This window comes from Narcine bancroftii, chromosome 1 (assembly GCF_036971445.1).
Source record: "Narcine bancroftii isolate sNarBan1 chromosome 1, sNarBan1.hap1, whole genome shotgun sequence".
In the NCBI taxonomy this organism is placed as follows: Eukaryota; Metazoa; Chordata; class Chondrichthyes; order Torpediniformes; family Narcinidae; genus Narcine; species Narcine bancroftii.
The window spans coordinates 187,868,806-187,886,168 of NC_091469.1; the positions used below are offsets into that span (position 1 = coordinate 187,868,806).

General features: G+C 40.0%; 1 protein-coding gene across 5 annotated transcripts in view; it reads right to left on the minus strand.

Moving 5' to 3' along the window:
- The window catches only part of col27a1b (collagen, type XXVII, alpha 1b), a 474,822-nt gene that overhangs the window by 290,249 nt on the left and 167,210 nt on the right, over nt 1-17,363 (minus strand). For all 5 annotated transcript variants that reach the window (XM_069885118.1, XM_069885099.1, XM_069885108.1 and 2 more), the window contains 2 exons: nt 17,065-17,118; nt 11,301-11,345 (listed from right to left, as the gene is read on the minus strand). In XM_069885118.1, coding sequence (XP_069741219.1) covers nt 11,301-11,345; nt 17,065-17,118 — 99 coding nt within the window. The remainder of the gene's footprint in view (nt 1-11,300; nt 11,346-17,064; nt 17,119-17,363) is intronic.

A 17,363-nucleotide genomic window follows, 5' to 3' on the forward strand; every position in this document is an offset into this window, starting at 1 on the left:
TGCACCAGCTGTTCAATGAAGCCTTCTGAGTTTATCTGAAGGGGAACTATCAACCAACTCCTGTAGTTCAGGTCCTCACAGACTGCATATACTAGGTCAAGCAAAATGAGATTAGCTGGAGATCACATTGCCATCTTAGCTGATCTCCCAGTCCATTGAACCCAGCAGTAGATTACTGGTGTCCTGAGCAGCGTGCAGGGCTGGGTAGAATACAAACATGCCCTACTAATTTGAATGAGATGATCAACTCAGAAGAAAAGTAAGTGAATGCAAGTAGTTTCTTTATACTACTTACTTTAAGGAAATTTTAAATTAAAGTTAAGCATTTTACTTATTTTTAGATTTATTTGAACATATTTTAAAAGTCTCTATTTCACAGAGCCCAAGCTCTCAGATACATTCATCTTCCACCTCACTACCCTCTGCATTCAGTTGATGAACCTTACAATTATCACTAGCTCCAGATCCCAACACCTGATACATACACTCCTCTCCTTTCAACATTTTGAAGAGATCATTCATGACTTGCAGGTCAGTTCTTCTGTCTCTACCAAACACCTCCCATCTTATGGCAGTTTCCCATGCAACTACAGGACATGCAACTCCTGCCCTTTCACTTTCCACCATCCAGGGACCAAACTGTCTTTCCAGGTGAAGCAATGATTTACTTCTTACAATCTAGAATTCTGCATTTGATGTTCACAGTGTGGTCTTCTCTTCACTGGAAAAAAACTAAGTCGAGTGTGTGATAGCTTGCAGAGTTCAGATTTCAGATTTATTGTCAGAGTATATACATGACATCACATAAAACCCTAAGATTCCTTTCTTTTTCCTGCAGACGAGGCAGAATTACCACTTACTGTTAGTGCAAAAAAACTGTACACAAAGTACACATGTAAACAAATAAAGAAATGTAAACAAACTGACAGTGAAATACAGAGAGGAAAATAAAACTATAAAGTGCAAAAGTAAGAGACCTTAAATGAGTCCCAGATTTAGTTTATTGTTGAGGAGTCTGATGGTGGAGGGCTGACACAAGTACCGGAGCCTGGTGGCGTGAGGCTTGTGGCACTTGTACCTCTTTTCAGCTGGTAGCAGTGAGAACAGAGTGTGTGCTGGGTGGTGTGGATTCTTGTTGATTACTGCTGTTCTCCAACAGCAGCATTCCCTGAAGGTGTTCTCGATAGTGGGGAGGGTGTTGTCTGTGATGTACTGGCTGTGTCCACTTCCTTTTGCAGGGCTTTATGTTCGGGGGTTATTGGCATTCCCATACCAGATGGTGATGCAGCCGGTCAGCACACTTTGCACCACACATCTGGAGAAATTTGCCAATGTCATAACAAACTTCCGCACACTCCTGTGGAAGTTGAGGCGCTGATGTGCTTTCTTCATGATGCCTTTAGTGTGTTACGTCCAGGAAATATCCTCCGAGATAGTGACTTCCAAGAACTTAAAGTTGCTCACCCTCTCCCCCTCTGAACCCCCAATGATCAGTGGATCATACTCCTCTGGGAACAACCCCTGGGCTTCCTGTTGCTTGCCACTGTAATACTCATTCTCACTCCTGCTCTGACCTGTATCTGGCCTTCTGCCCATTATCATGAGGCTCTATTCAAGTTTGAGTAACAATATCTCAGACTCAATATCAAATTCTCCAACTATAAGTAACTCCCTTTTTCTATTTTCATCAGAATTGGCCATTCTTTCCATAAGTCTCAGTTTTCCTTCCATTAGTATAGCCTGGACTGCTGGACATCTCCCAGATCTGTGATTAGCAAAGAATAATGGGAACAACATACTCACCTCCAACTGCACTATGAACCCAACTGATCTGACCTCACCTCATTATGGATATCTCTTCTGATCTATCCATCCCTCCTATCACCTTCTGTGCAACATAAATGCACTTTAAAAAAAAATTAATATCTCTTTCCAGTTCTGAAAAATCATCCCCAACTTGAAACATTTAGTTTCTCTTTCCATAGATGCTAATTTTGCTAAGTTGTTAATTTTCCATTTTTATTTTGGGTTTTTACCAATGCAGTTTTCTTTTTTTTTCTTTACCAGGAACACTTAAGAACCATTCTGTTAGAAATAGAAGTACCTTAACAGAAATTGCTCGTTACTCATCTCTCACAATTCCAAAGGATTTTGACAATGACAAGCCTCCAAAGGACTTAAGGATGATGTGTGGGATAGGCCTCAGGAATAGCACCCTGAAGCCCACTCAGTTTGGAGGCTGCTCTGCTTTGAAGATTGCCTCTCAAATACACAAGGTCACCTTATCTGTTACATGCTAAGTGAAGGCGTGCAGGCAACATGGGCAATGAATTTAGGGAGCAGCCAGGATCCATGATGATCCAACCAGTTACTTGAGAAGGCTGTAGCCAACAGCTGAAAGTTAGTAGATTACTGGAACTGGACCTATCTTTCTGGAACATTTTATTACCAGTATCAATTAGAAAATTTAGAAATTATAGAGAAATAAATCAACTAGATATAATAATTATCCAGTCATAATTTTCGAATGAGAATAATGGTTGTTTCCACATTTCTCAAGTCAAAATTTCTTCCCGATAGATTGCATTTAAAGGCAGCACTTATAATGGAGGAAAGAAGATTTAAAAACACACTTTAAAGATCAAGATTGGTCTTCAACAGCAGTGGAAAGATATACAATTATAATACCAATTCTGTTTTTTAGTAAACTTGTCTCCATAGATTTGGAAAATCACTTTAAACTAAGAATTAGGTAATAAATTCCTAATCCGAAGCACCATTCATGTTAGGAGTATTTCTGCTGATTCTGGATTTTAACTATGGAAAATGCATTTATAGGCCAGATTTTGATAGTTTTTCCAGCAATTTTATGTAGAAATGCTGGCATTTATTCTCTTAAGTGCCAGCAACTTATTGGCCAAACTTCTATGGAGAGTTCCTGTCTGTGTTCCATTCCTGGACTCTGCATGAACTCAACTGATGAAGTGAGTGTTTGCTGGAATTCCCCAAAATTTCTGCTGGGGAATCTAGATCCTGTGGCAGATTCCACCTGGCATAGGATCTGCAAATGCATGCATTTCAATGCATTCTTTACCACAGCAAGGAAGAATATAAAAAGGTTAAATTTCTTTCAAATGTGTTTACAATGACGTTATTCATTATTGAAGTGTTGTTGGTGATTTCACATTTTATTGTGTGAAATGTTTTATTCAATATTTTGCATTTGATCATTGAATGCTTCCAAAAGTCAGCAAAATTTCAGCCCAACCTCATGCCTCAGCTATAATTTGAAAGGCCTTGGCACTGCTCAGATCTTATAGCTGCTTGGTTCCAAAACAATCCTGGCCAGCAAGATAAGCTTCCTTGAGGTGGATATCCAAATTGTTCAGCAGCAGGTGGAGGACTGTTAATGAAAAAGATTAAGTAGGAATATTTAAACGTACCTTCTTTTTAACAATTCCAAAACAAAGTGGATTAATGACCTTGATGGATCTTACTCTTCAAATTTAGAATGTTATTTGAACAACATTGTAAAGATTTTATCCTTTGGCATTTAAACCAGACAAAAGTTACTAGCAACAGGATCCCATTAAACATTTTGAGGCTGTGGCATAAAGTGTTGATCATTTCCTTTTGCTCCACTTATCATGTAAAATATAATGCAAGCTCTGTTCTTGATGCTTCACTTTGTTTCAACTATAAAATGCCTGGAGGATCACTGAACCTGTTCTCAGATAGTCCTGATGGAAAAGCAAGTTGATCTTCAATGGTTCAAGGATATCTGTCCTTTGTTCAAATTTAAGACTGCAGTACAAGTTTTCTTAGATCAGCTTCCACCCCACTGCCTGAAACTAGCCAAGTTATGACTCAGGAAAATAAAAAAAAACTAGCTCCTGGGCTGATATAAATATCAGAGGCCAAAAATGAATTGCCCAGCACTTCTGAATCAAATCAGAAATACTTTAAAATGCAAAGATTATTTATGCACAGCATAATTATAGTTGAAGGGCTTTTGCTTTAAAAGTTTGCTGTGAAGTCATTCTTACCCGAGCTGTGGGGAGGGGTACAGTGGGTTATGCAATTCATATGCCAATTACATTTATAGAACATTTTACTCACACCCTTCAAAGAATTCAATTTCTCAAAAAATTAGTCTTCCATTAAGAAAAGACAGATTCTATGTCAGCATTCATGCTTTGGAATAAATAATCCAGTTATAATGAATTCAGAGTAAGATACAATGGATTATAGGAAAAATTGTTGAATGTTACATTGACCAGAATGGCGTAAAACAGAACTGATGAGTGAAATATCACTGGACCTCATGCAACTTTACACTGAGGATAGCAAAACAAAACAGAGACAAGGAAACATCAGATGCCTCCTCACCGATTATTGTGATTAAGTCATCATAACTCGCTTGATAGACCACCGAGTATCAGCACAAAATACTGAATGTAAATTTTATTTGCAGTGCATTCATTTCACATGCACTCTCCACACAAATTCCCCCACCTGAATTATGACTCAATAGAAACAAGAAAATATAAAGAATTATTACTAAGAGGTTCTGATGAAAGGCTAACAAAGTTTTTCTCTCTCCTTCAGATGCTCCATGACCTAGAGCAGGGGTGTCAAACTCAAATTCACGGAGGGCCAAAATTAAAAACTTGGACTAAGTCGAGGGCCGAACTAAATATTTATTGAAAATTTTCAACAACATCTGCATGTTTTCTCTTCTTTCAACATATGTAATGTTAAACTTTTTCTTATTAAAATAAATATTTAATAATAGTTTTGGATAAACTCTTTCCAGAAGCATTAACAAATGAGAAATAAAATATTCAATAAATAATATTTCTCTATAGAGCACACATGTCAAACTCTGGCCCTCGGGCCAAATTTGGCCCGCGATATAATTATATTTGGCCCGCAAGATCATATCAAAAATGTATTAGAGGTGGCCCGCTGGCCGCTGCGCCAGTATAGCGCATGCACAGTAACCGCTGTGTCCCAGGGTGAGAGAGAGAGAAAAAAATCCTGGTCCTTGAAAAGTAGTGGTGGGTGGTTTTATAAACACGCTGTCGTGTCCCCCCGCCCACCCCCCCACCGCAGCGCGGCCTGGCCGGTGTCAGGGGAAGCCAAGGCTGCTTCCCAGCGCCCGGAACCCCAGTGGCACAGCGTTTCTTGGAGCTGCAGATGGAGTCGGGACGCTGGAGGGAAGATTGGGGCTCCCCGCCGGGCGATGGGGGCGCCGGCCGCCGTGCGCCTTCCCATCGGACCAGCGGCGGATGCCCGGAGTACACGTGGAGAGCGAGGCTGGTCGGGCAGGTAGGGTGGAACCCCCCGCCAATCTCGGGAGTGGCGTGGGCTGGATCGGGATTAGCCGCGCTCACCTGCTCCTCCACCGCTGACCGGGATCCCAGCGCGGTCCTGAGCGCGGAGACTGCCCTGGAAAGGTCCTGGGACACTGGCACGGAAAGAAGAGCAGGGTCCGTAGAACATTACAGATCAGAAACAGGCCCTTCGGCCCTTTGACTTTACCTTGTGAAAACCCAACACTGGAGAAACTCAGCAGGTTAAACCGTATCCTTTATCCAGCAGAGAGGTACCTGACAATGTTTGGCCCTTGATCCCCCTCATCAATGTATGAGCAAAAGTCTGTGGTTCTCGTAAAAACACCAGAAGGGAGAAACTCAGCAGGTCAAAGGGGGTCCGGGAGAAACTCAGCAGGTCAAAGGGGGATCTGGGAGAAACTCAGCAGGTCAAAGGGGGGTCCGAGAGAAACTCAGCAGGTCAAGGGGGAGGGGTCCGGGAGAAACTCAGAAGGTCAAGGAGAGGTCCGGGAGAAACTCAGAAGGTCAAGGGGAGGGGGTCCGGGAGAAACTCAGCAGGTCAAGGGGGGTCCGGGAGAAACTCAGCAGGTTAAGGGAGGTCCGGGAGAAACTCAGCAGGTCAAGTGGGGTCCGGGAGAAACTCAGCAGGTCAAAGGAGGATCCGGGAGAAACTCAGCAGGTCAAGGGAGATCCGGGAGAAACTCAGCAGGTCAAGGGGGGTCCGGGAGAAACTCAGCAGGTCAAGGGGTGTCCGGGAGAAACTCAGCAGGTCAAAGGGGGTCTGGCAGAAACTCAGGGGGGGCCTGACCTCGCCAGGACCGTTGCCCACTCCCCCTCCCTGCCGCAGGCCGACCCGCGACTCACGGTGACAGGGCCGCTGATCCGCCGAGATGCCGCCCTGCAGCGAGAGCCGATGCCCTTGCACTGTCGTTGTCCAACCCGATCGCCCACAAACCCCACCCTCCCACACACAGGCCTGAGTAAGGATTATGAACTTTAATCTCAGGATAAAACGATCTTCCAATAGTTTCATGTCACAGTGATAAATATATTCCTGGTTAAAAATGGTCCTGCACCTGGATACAAGCTCATTAGGCATAAAACTTGAAAAGTGTGTAAATCAAAGGATATCTATACCAATGGAAAAAGGGCATGGCAAATAACCCTGCTAGACTTCATGCCCACAATCAGTCACCCATTTGATTGTTTCAGGAATCATGTTATTCTCCCACATTCTCAATAGCCCTCAAATTTTACTAATCGACAGCACACTAGCAACATTTGACAAATCCTCTATAGAGAAATATTATTTATTGAATATTTTATTTCTCATTTGTTAATGCTTCTGGAAAGAGTTTATCTAAAACTATTATTAAGCATTTATTTTAATAAGAAAAAGTTTAACATTACATATATTGAAAGAAGAGAAAATATGCAGATGTTGTTGAAAATTTTCAATAAATATTTAGTTCAGCCCTCGACTTAGTCCAAGTTTTTAATTTTGGCCCTCCGTGAATTTGAGTTTGACACCCCTGCTATAGAGGATTTGTCAAATGTTGCTAGTGTGCTGTTGAATAGTAAAATCTGAGGGCTATTGAGAATGTGGGAGAATAACATGATTCCTAAAACAATCAAATGGGTGACTGATTGTGGGCATGGGTTATTTGCCATGCCCTTTTTCCATTGGTATAGATATCCTTTGATTTACACACTTTTCAAGTTTTATGCCTAATGAGCTTGTATCCAGGTGCAGGACCATTTTTAACCAGGAATATATTTATCACTGTGACATGAAACTATTGGAAGATCGTTTTATCCTGAGATTAAAGTTCATAATCCTTACTCAGGCCTGTGTGTGGGAGGGTGGGGTTTGTGGGCGATCGGGTTGGACAACGACAGTGCAAGGGCATCAGCTCTCGCTGCAGGGTGGCATCTCGGCGGATCAGCGGCCCTGTCACCGTGAGTCGCGGGTCGGCCTGCGGCAGGGAGGGGGAGTGGGCAACGGTCCTGGCGAGGTCAGGCCTGAGGCCTCCGGTTCCGGGCGCTGGGAAGCGGCCTTGGCTTCCCATGACACCGGCCAGGCCCCAAAACCAGAGTCCATGGTGAGACCCTGCAACGCAAACAGAGGAGGTGGGGGCGATTAGTGGGCTGACGCCAATGCATTCTGAGATTTGTTGTATTACTGTGCATGCGCTATACTGGCGCGGCGGCCAGCGGGCCACCTCTAATACATTTTTGAAATGATCTTGCGGGCCAAATATAATTATATCGCGGGCCAAGCCAGAGTTTGACATGTGTGACCTCGAGGAACACTTCTAATATTTTCTTTTATGGGTAATAGATGGAGTTGAATTTTCATCCTCAGAATCAATGCACGGGACTGAAACTGGACACTAAACATTGGCAAACATTTTCCACAAAGATTTAGAGTGATGCATACCATCAGAATGCAAATATGGCAGAGATGTCTTTGAGGAACTATTGCTTCCCCACACGGTGGAGACCACTCAACACACTAGAAAATCAGACTAGAGGCAAGAATCTTTGGAATGGCTTCAGTTGGTTTTTCTTTCTGGTGAAATAAATAATGACACTAGTAGGTACTGAAGGCTATTCCTGGGCAGAAGCCAATCATGTCCTCAAAAAAAAAGACGTGCAAGTGCAAATACATAGATGAGCTGCAGCAACTCACAGGTGCTTTATTAGAGACTGAAGATGACAAAGGCAGCGGTCACTCGCACTGACTGCTGTGATCCTAAGTACAGTACTGAATTTAAGAACTTTGATAGCAAAACTGGATGATCACATGAAAGTTTAGTAGCCAATCTATTCTATTGCAAGGTCACAAACGACTTGTATCAATGGTTCCATAAAGATTCACAAACTAGAGGTCAGATGACTGAGTCTCAAATGCACTGAGATCAGCATCTCTAATCCAGTTGCTCAAATTTATCTCAACAATGGCTTGTGTACGTGGTTCGACCTCATGTATTTAAATGTCATTACCTATCTTGAGTGAAAAGTTATGTGGTGTATCTTTTTTAATTTTACTTAATATTCTTGTAATGTACTTAATACTCCATTAAGGACATCTTTAAGAGACAGTGCCTCTAGGAAGCAGCTTCTATCATCAAGGACCTTCACCACCCAGGCCATGCCCTTTTCTCACTGTTATCATCAATAAAGTGGTGCAAGAGCCTGAAGACACAGAGTCAACTTTATAAGAACAGCTTCTTCCCCTCTGCCATTGGATTTTTGAATGGACAATGAACCTATGGACATTATCTCACTCTTTCTATTATTTGCACTAATTATTTATTTTTTTAAACCTCATATTTATAGAATTGTAATTTATAGTAATCTCGCACCTTGTTCTGCACAATAATGCGGCCACAAAATAACAAATTTCGTAACACGTTCATGACAGTAAACCTGATTTAATCTTATTAAATAACCTTGCACTGAATGGTAATTTGAAGCAAATTTACTTTTAATAATTATTTTTTTCTTACTTCCTTAAATACATTTGAACTATTTATAAAAGTTTCTGATCATTACAAACAATATTAAAAGGCCTTTGGCAGCAAACAGGCCACCGAGGCATTATTGGGCGGCACACCTCAGGAACTGCCAATTGAAGCACAGTGCTGGCCCATGGGCTTCTCTGGAAACCAAGCTTTAGGGATATTTGGAGCTGTAGAGCTGTGACAAAAACAGTTTTCAAAAAAATGCCTCTTTTCACTCTTTCTGCAGTCAAAACATCAAATAAACAAGATGCTATATCAGGGAAACTCAGTTGTGCAATCTGTTACAGAACTAAATGGTGTTGATATGCTCATCTTTCTCAAGGATTATTTAGCGCATTGCATTTAGCCCATGCCACATCTGAATATTTTGTTGGCATTAAATCATTTAGCAGTATCAAATACTGCCAATGTCTTGAAATTCTTTCATTTGTGTTGGTTGCACTCTTCAAAGGTGTGATGAATTCAATGCAGATAGTTTCAAAGAGTACTGATGAAGAAATCCAGATATATTTAATATGCAATCATGTCATGTTGACTGAACAGACAAAACTAGCAGGAGTCATAACCATACTCCATTGGAGGTGACCTATATAATATTGGGTTTGATAAGTAGAAAACTTGAATTTTCACACAATTCATAAATATATAAACTAGATAATGACTAACATAGTTTGGGGCCAGATTTGTTTTACATTGGAAATATCATACTAAAGCATCAGGAATGTAATTTACCATCTGTGAAACTATGAAGGTTAAGAGCATAACATTGTACTTTGTGCAACATTCTCAATGCAATGTCAAATCATCTTAAAGCAATATCATCCCTGTGAAAGTTTTCCAGTTAAAATGGCAGCAGACCAGCGAGGAGCTCGACGGCTGAAGGATTCATAAAAGGCAGCGAGCCACTAGAGATTGACTTGTAAGAGCCAGGTTCAGGTCAAGAACCCCTTATCCCATGCATGGGATAAGAACCCCATGCATGGGACCAGCAGGGTTTCGGATTTTGTATTTTTTTGTATTTTGGAACACCGTTTAAAAAATGCACTCATTCACTCAACCTTAAAGATACATGTATCTACATTACAATACAAATATTTACACAGCATGGGGCAATGAGATCAGAGTGGGAACTATCAGGATTTATGAACTCTATTACATTTTAGGTATTCCCTCATGGGACCACCGAAGAAAAAAGTTTTGGATTTAAAAGCTTTTTGGATTTTCGGTATTCAGATAAGGAGTACTGAATCTGCATTGGGATTGAGATTTGTGGGCGCGTCGATGGTGAAAAGAATTCCTGAATGCCCGCGGGTGATAAAAGCTTCCTGATCATTTTAGAGAATTGGAACTAGGAGCTTGCGTACAGAGCTGGACTGAACAAAAGGCCGTGTGACTACAGTGGTTGTGGGAATGCAGGAGGTGAACACATGGGCACTCAGAGTCACTGAAGGGACTCTCGTTTGCTTCTCTTTCTCTTATTTTTGGGGGACCCAGGCTAGTGCCTCTTGTGTCTCTTCACAGCAAGCAAAAGTTGACAAATTTTGTGTATTTATGAATATGACAATAAAGGAATCTTGAAGGATAAGCTAATTGTGTTGAAGTTGTCAAAATAGGAAAGTTTTTCCAACAATTATCTTTGATAATTGCCTTTAGAAGTAAGATATAGCATTGAGCCCCCTCAGGTATGCAAGTTTGTAGCTTTTTCCTTAAAACTTATTTACTGTCTGTAATTAAATGTTCATTAAAAAAGTGGTGATAGTATGGTATTACATAGGTCAAAAGAGTGGGTAATCTGCTTGCTTTTTTAAATGCTAAATAGCACCCAATTGATGATGCTTACATCCATCCATTTCAGAGATGGAACTTAATATATAAATAGTTTGGGAACCTCACTGAATAACAAACACAGTAAAAACACACAGAAATGCTGGAGGAACTCAGCCAGTCTTGCAGTGTCAATAGGAGGTAAAGATATATTACCGATGTTTTGGGCCTGAGCCCTTCTTCAAAGAATAAGCAGAGAACAGAAAGGCTTAGAATAAAGATAAAGCTGGCTGGGAGAGGTGAGAATTGATTTTGGCTCTGTGAAAGGAGTCAAGAGGGAAAAGGAAAGAGAGAGAGAGAGAGAGAGAGAGCTGGGGAAAAGTGACGGGGAAGAAAGGGGTTTAACAAAAGTCAGAGAAGTTGATGTTAATGCCATCCAGTTGGAGGGTGCCAGAGATGAAACACAACCCAGACAGAATTTTAAAATAACTTTCCTAAATCATTAGTATTTTTACTCAATTTTGCTGTCTGTTTCTTTGCAAGATGATTAAATGTCCTTTGATTCAGTATTATCAAGTTAACACAACAAATCTTGTTAGTCAATTAAACAGTGTTAGCACTCATTTGGCAAGACTATGGAAAACCAATGGATGGATTCCTCACAGTCACTTACATTATTTCCTTTAGGCCCACGTTTTCCCACTGGTCCTGGTAAACCCTGAAAAAGAAACATCATCTTAAAATTTTTTTTAGGAACAATGGGCTTGCTTTTAGTCTGTGGACATATTTTTTCCCATAAATAGCATGGTGGAGGCAGGTGGCAGAGGGGCAAGGATTGGGGGATTGAGCGAGAATAATTTCACATGTTAAGGCCTTGAGAGAGGTTTCAGCATTCTGGATCACACCCAGATTGAACAAGTCAGAAATCACTGTCCGATGTGTGGGAAGCAGCAAACTTTCAAGAACCAAATGTCACCCATGATCCACAGGTACAAATCCTGGTACAAGCCAAGTAGATTGAAGCCTTAGAGGTGGGAAGGCATGCCAGGGAGTAGTGTCCAGAGCTGACACTAATGCTCTTTCATTACTTAACTTGTATTATGAAGAAATAAAATGATAAATGACTAAAATTAACCAGATGCAAGTGACTAGAGACTGAAAATGTTTTCTTCCTTGATGAAAGGATCCGGTCTTGTTTTTAAAAGTCCACAGGTTTACTCCAATGCAAGGGCTTACACTCTTAACATGACAAAATTTTGGGAAAAACAAACACTGGCAAAAGCCTACTTTTCATTCCATTTAAATGTGGCCTGATGACACCTGGCCTGTCCAAGTTGGCTCCTCAGAGAGTCCAATGGTGCAGCAAAGATTCCCTCAAATTTTCCAAATGTTAAGCTGGCAAGTCTGCCCCCTGAGCCCAGGCCACACTCAATCTAGTGTAAATACAATGACACCAATGGAATCAAAGGAAGAAAATACATTTTCAAAGCAATTTAAAGCATAAATTATTTTATAATTAATATGGTCTGGGTGCTTTAACAGAGACATTCTAAACGTACCAAAACAGTGGCAGGTTTAAAAACTGATGACCTGGAGCTGAGGCCCTCATCTGCTGATTAAGCCTTTTTGGAGCCAAACTCAGCCACTCATGCTTGCAAAGATCCTGTATAATGCTGGGCTTCACCAATCAGCTGTTTTCAGCCTCCCAGCGGAAGATTTCTTTTTGGAGCACACCAGAATAAATAGCATGGTCCAATGACAAGTTAGGTACAGGCAGCTCACTGGTTATTGCAAAACTTAATGCAGTAAGTATTGTGGAATCGCTGCAAATAATAATCAATTAACTCCTTGAAAAGCCTTCATAATTGTTTTCTGAGGACAGATGGAGAATGGAATAATTAAATATTCCTCAAAACATGATGGCCCTAGATAGCTGGAGTAGAAAGAATAAGAATTATGAAGGAATCAGCAAGACAAGGTTGACAATGGCCTGACAAGCATAAATGCTGAGGTTTAACTTGATTACATCTGAGCATTCCTTCAAGAAAATACACAACTACCAGAGAGATTGTACAACTTGAAAGAGGGATTGATGACCTAAGCACGCTTTAGCATTCTTCTTTTTGTATAATTTAACACATTTATAAATAGAAAACTCTTAATTCTGCACAAACCTATTACAAAAATTCACAGTGATGTTTCTGAAAGTGACTTTCTAACCATACATAGCAGCATGTCTGTAAACTTTAAATTTCATGATTAAACTAAAGCTTTTGACAGCAGTAATACCAAACAAGCAAACATAAGTAATATGTGACTTAAAAGGGATTGCGAAGGTAAATCTTTATTATGCGAACACATCGGGTAAGGGAAAAATCAATTTCTTGCCAACAATTTATCTTTTTGGAGCTATACATGTTTTTTTATTATTGTATAGATAGCAAATTCTTGGAAACCTTTGCAGTCAATAGCAACAAAAACAAATATTTAAAATCTTGCTCTCTATTAGCTGCCTGTTGATTTGTATAGAATATTGTAAATAATTATTGGAAAGAATCATTTGTTCTAGTGCTTTTGAGGGTGACTTATGCAAAATAGAAATTGAATTACAAGCTCTATGTATAAAATGAAAATAATATAATTATTCTCCTGCAAATGTCTATGATTTCACGTCATATAGAGTTTCAGGCAAATTAAGTTTATTTGCAGTTCAGTGAGAAGGGTTCTTTTGTGAACAGCCCATTTACATTTCTTCTTTGGCTTGGCTTCGTGGTCGAAGATTTATGAAGGGATAATGTCCACGTCAGCTGCAGGCTCGTTTGTGGCTGACAAGTCCGATGCGGGACAGGCAGACACGGTTGCAGTGGTTGCAAGGGAAAATTGGTGGGTTGGGGTTGGGTGTTGGGTTTTTCCTCCTTTGTCAATTTCCAGAATACAGGAATACACTGAAAAGGGAGATCAATTAGCACCAAGCAAGGGCTGTGGGGTTCTTTGAGGTGCCTGATGACTGTAGGAGAAAATGTCTTCAAGCCTGTGGGTGCAAGCTCTCACACTATTAAGTCATCTTCTCAATGGGAAGAGGGAAAAGAGAGTGAGCTTAGGGTGTGATTTGTCTTTCACCATGATGGCATGTGTTCCGAAGCAGCAGGGGATGTAGATGGAGTCGATGAGAGTGAGTAAAGTTTGCATTAGGTTCTGTTCTACATTCACTATCTTCTGAAATGTCTTCTGATTTTGAGCAGAGCAGGTTCCATACCACACTGTGATTCATCCAGGAAGTATGCTTTTGATGATGCACCTGTAGAAGTCGTTGAGGGACAGAGAGGACATGCTGAACGTCCTTAGACTTCTGAGAAAGTGGAGGCATTGGTGCGATTTTTTGATCATTATTTGATATAGTTGACCCTGATCAGATCACTGGGGACATTTATTCCTAAGAACTTGAAACTATCTACTCTTTTGACCTTGGCACCATTAATGTGAACAGGAGTGTGGACCTTGCTCCCTCTACTAAAGTTAATGATCATCTCCTTTGTCTTACTGATGTTGAAAGAGGGGTTATTATTTTAGAATGATGCTACTAGACTTCCAAGTTCTTTCCTGAATTCTGTTGTTATTTGATATCCAGTCCACTACAGAGATGTCATCAACCAATTTGAATAAATTTTCTAGTTTGAATTTAAATATTAAATATTTGGTGGAACATGTCATCACATGTATGACTGAAATTTAGTATAGAGAGTGGTAGTGGATAATTGTCTGTCAGGTTGGAGGCCGGTGACCAGTTGTGTGCCTCAAGGATCTGTATTGGGCCCATTGTTGTTCGTTATGTACATTAATGATCTAGATGATGGGGTGGTGAATTGGATTAGTAAATATGCAGACGATACTAAGATAGTTGGAATAGTGGATAATGAAGAAGGTTTTCAAGGATTGCAGAGGGATTTGGGCTGCTTAGAAAAGTGGGCTGAAAAATGGCAGATGGAATTTAATGCTGATAAGTGTGAGGTGCTTCATTTTGGTAAGAAGAATCAGAATAGGACATACGTGGTAAATGGGAGAGCATTGAGGAATACAGAAGAGCAGAAAGATTTAGGAGTAACGGTACATCGTTCCCTGAAGGTAGAAACTCACGTGAATAGGGTGGTGAAGAAGGCTTTTAGTATGCTGGCCTTTATCAATCATTGCATGGAATATAGGAGTTGGGAGGTGATGTTGAGATTGTATAAGACGTTGGTGTGGCCTAATTTGGAGTTCTGTGTGCAGTTCTGGTCGCCTAATTATAGGAAGGATATAAACAGAGTGGAGAGAGTGCAGAGAAGGTTTACCAGAATGTTACCTGGGTTTAAGCATCTAGAGTATAGGGAGAGATTGGACAGATTAGGTCTTTATTCTTTGGAGCGTAGAAGGTTGAGAGGGGATTTGATAGAAGTATTTAAGATTATGAAAGGGATAGACAAAGTGGATGTGGATAGACTATTTCCGTTAAGAGGAGGAAAGATTAAAACAAGAGGAAATGAGTTAAGAATTAAGGGGCAGATGTTTAGAGGTAACATGAGGGGGAACTTCTTTACTCAGAGAGTGGTAGCCATGTGGAATGATCTTCCGGGAGAAATAGTGGCGGCGGAGTCAATTGTATTATTTAAGAAAAGGTTGGACAGGTATATGGATGAGAAGAAGATGGAGGGTTATGGGCATTGTGCAGGGAGGTGGGACTAGAAAGGGGTGTTTGGTTCGGTGTGGACTAGAAGGGCCTAATGGCCTGTTTCCGTGCTGTAATTGTTATGTTATGTTATGTTATTTGATAAATTATTAGTTTGATAAAACACATTCATATCTGAGTTTGAATACTACATTTTTTAAAGAATCTGTGATACCTTGGGTTCTGTTAATTGAGTAAAATAATTATTTTAATAGATTTAGATATAGATGCATAAAGAAGGTTAAAATAAATTGTAAAGTTAAAGCAGCTTGGAAGAATTTATAATTGTCTTTAGGTTTACTACATGCAAGTACAATGTTACTGCAATTACAAATCCATTCAAGTTATTGGATGCTTGTGTGAATTACAGTTGCTTCACAAATGAGACTTACTAAAATCATTATTATTTGATTCAGTTGTTTTTCATTCATGATAAATTGTGAAATTTTGTTGTCTGTACAACCAAAACAACTGCACCATGAATAATTCACAAGAAACTAGTGGCTATAATAAAAAATAACTTACTCTTGGGATACAAGTGTCACTGGCAAGATAGCATTTAATATTCATCTCTGATTCCCTAGAGATTGATGGATCTACTTGAACTTTTCCAGTTCAGACACTATATGAAGTGACTTCCAAGATGTTGACATAATGACAACTGTTATTATTCAACATAATTGGTGAGATTGTATTAGATCCAGAATCTGTTCAATGCCTTCTTTACAGATCCCACAGAACTGGCAGTCTTAGCCTCACAAGGTAACCTCACACTACAGATCCTGAATCGCTGTCCCCAAAGCATCTGATGTTCTTTGACAACTTGTGATATCAGATGCAAATGTAACCATTTTAAATGGCTTTGATAAGCAGCCAAACAGATTTAAATAAATGATTAAAATTTATTTAAAACATATCTTTTCCGAAAAGTACATTCAAATTAAATAAAGTGGGAGTACAAAACATTCACCTTCAGTTTGGCAACCCCATAAGAAATCAATGCAATCAAATCTGGGGGAACTTTTTCCTCTAGTCTCAGTGTTGAGTCCAGCAGAAGAACATGAGGTCAGAGGTGTAGCATTCAGGGAATATACTAACCTGTGCAATGCTTTGGTCAGTTTACCCCCAGAAGTACAAGCTGAATAGAAGCATGATCCGGGCTAAGATTTGCACAAATCAAATAAAGTAAAACCAGAACACGGACAATAGAAAAAATGTATCTGTTCCTTAACAAAATATGGTTGGTCTGAGAAATGCCATCTTCAGCAATATGACAAGCAATTCGATAAAACATGGGCCACCATTATTGTACTGATGCTTGCTTTTAAAATTATGGGTAGAAATTTGGATCACCTGTTTAAGGCACTTGCATCCTTTTTAATTAGAAAGTCCATTAAATAGTGCTGAAGGAAATTTAATTTCATTTTTATCTTTTGGTTTTGGAGGATTTTTTTGGGGGGGGGGGAATAGAAATCACAACAAGTACATCTTTTTTCATCTTACACTTTGCGTTGTGAATTTATAACAGTTTTACCTAGATGAGAAAATATATTAGAAAATCAGATGTCATTTTCCTATTTTAAAATGTTTAACAGAAAGCATTTCATAAAGCAGGGCAACTACCATACATTAATGTGCTCTTTTGGATGATTCAGTGGAATCTTAAGTAAACAAACTTTGTATAATGAACATTTTCTCTGCATTAAACTGCACGGCACGAGAAGATTTACTGCACCTGCCTGCCAGGATAACCTTTGGCACCTCGTCTTCCATTTGGTCCTCGCTCCCCCTGTTAAAAAGAGCCAGATAATGTTACTGACAAGATAATGAGAGAAATCACCAAACTGTATCCAGAATTTGAGATTTTATTTTGTTTCGGTGCTCAATAAAGTTTGAAAGGTTCGAAAATTTATTTTCAGCACTAGCTTCTATTTCATCATAAAAGAGTAATGACATGTTGCAGTTGGGATTACAGCTTTAAACATGCTTTAGCAAATGGCTTTGGGAACTATTTTCCAGATGTGTTACTGACAT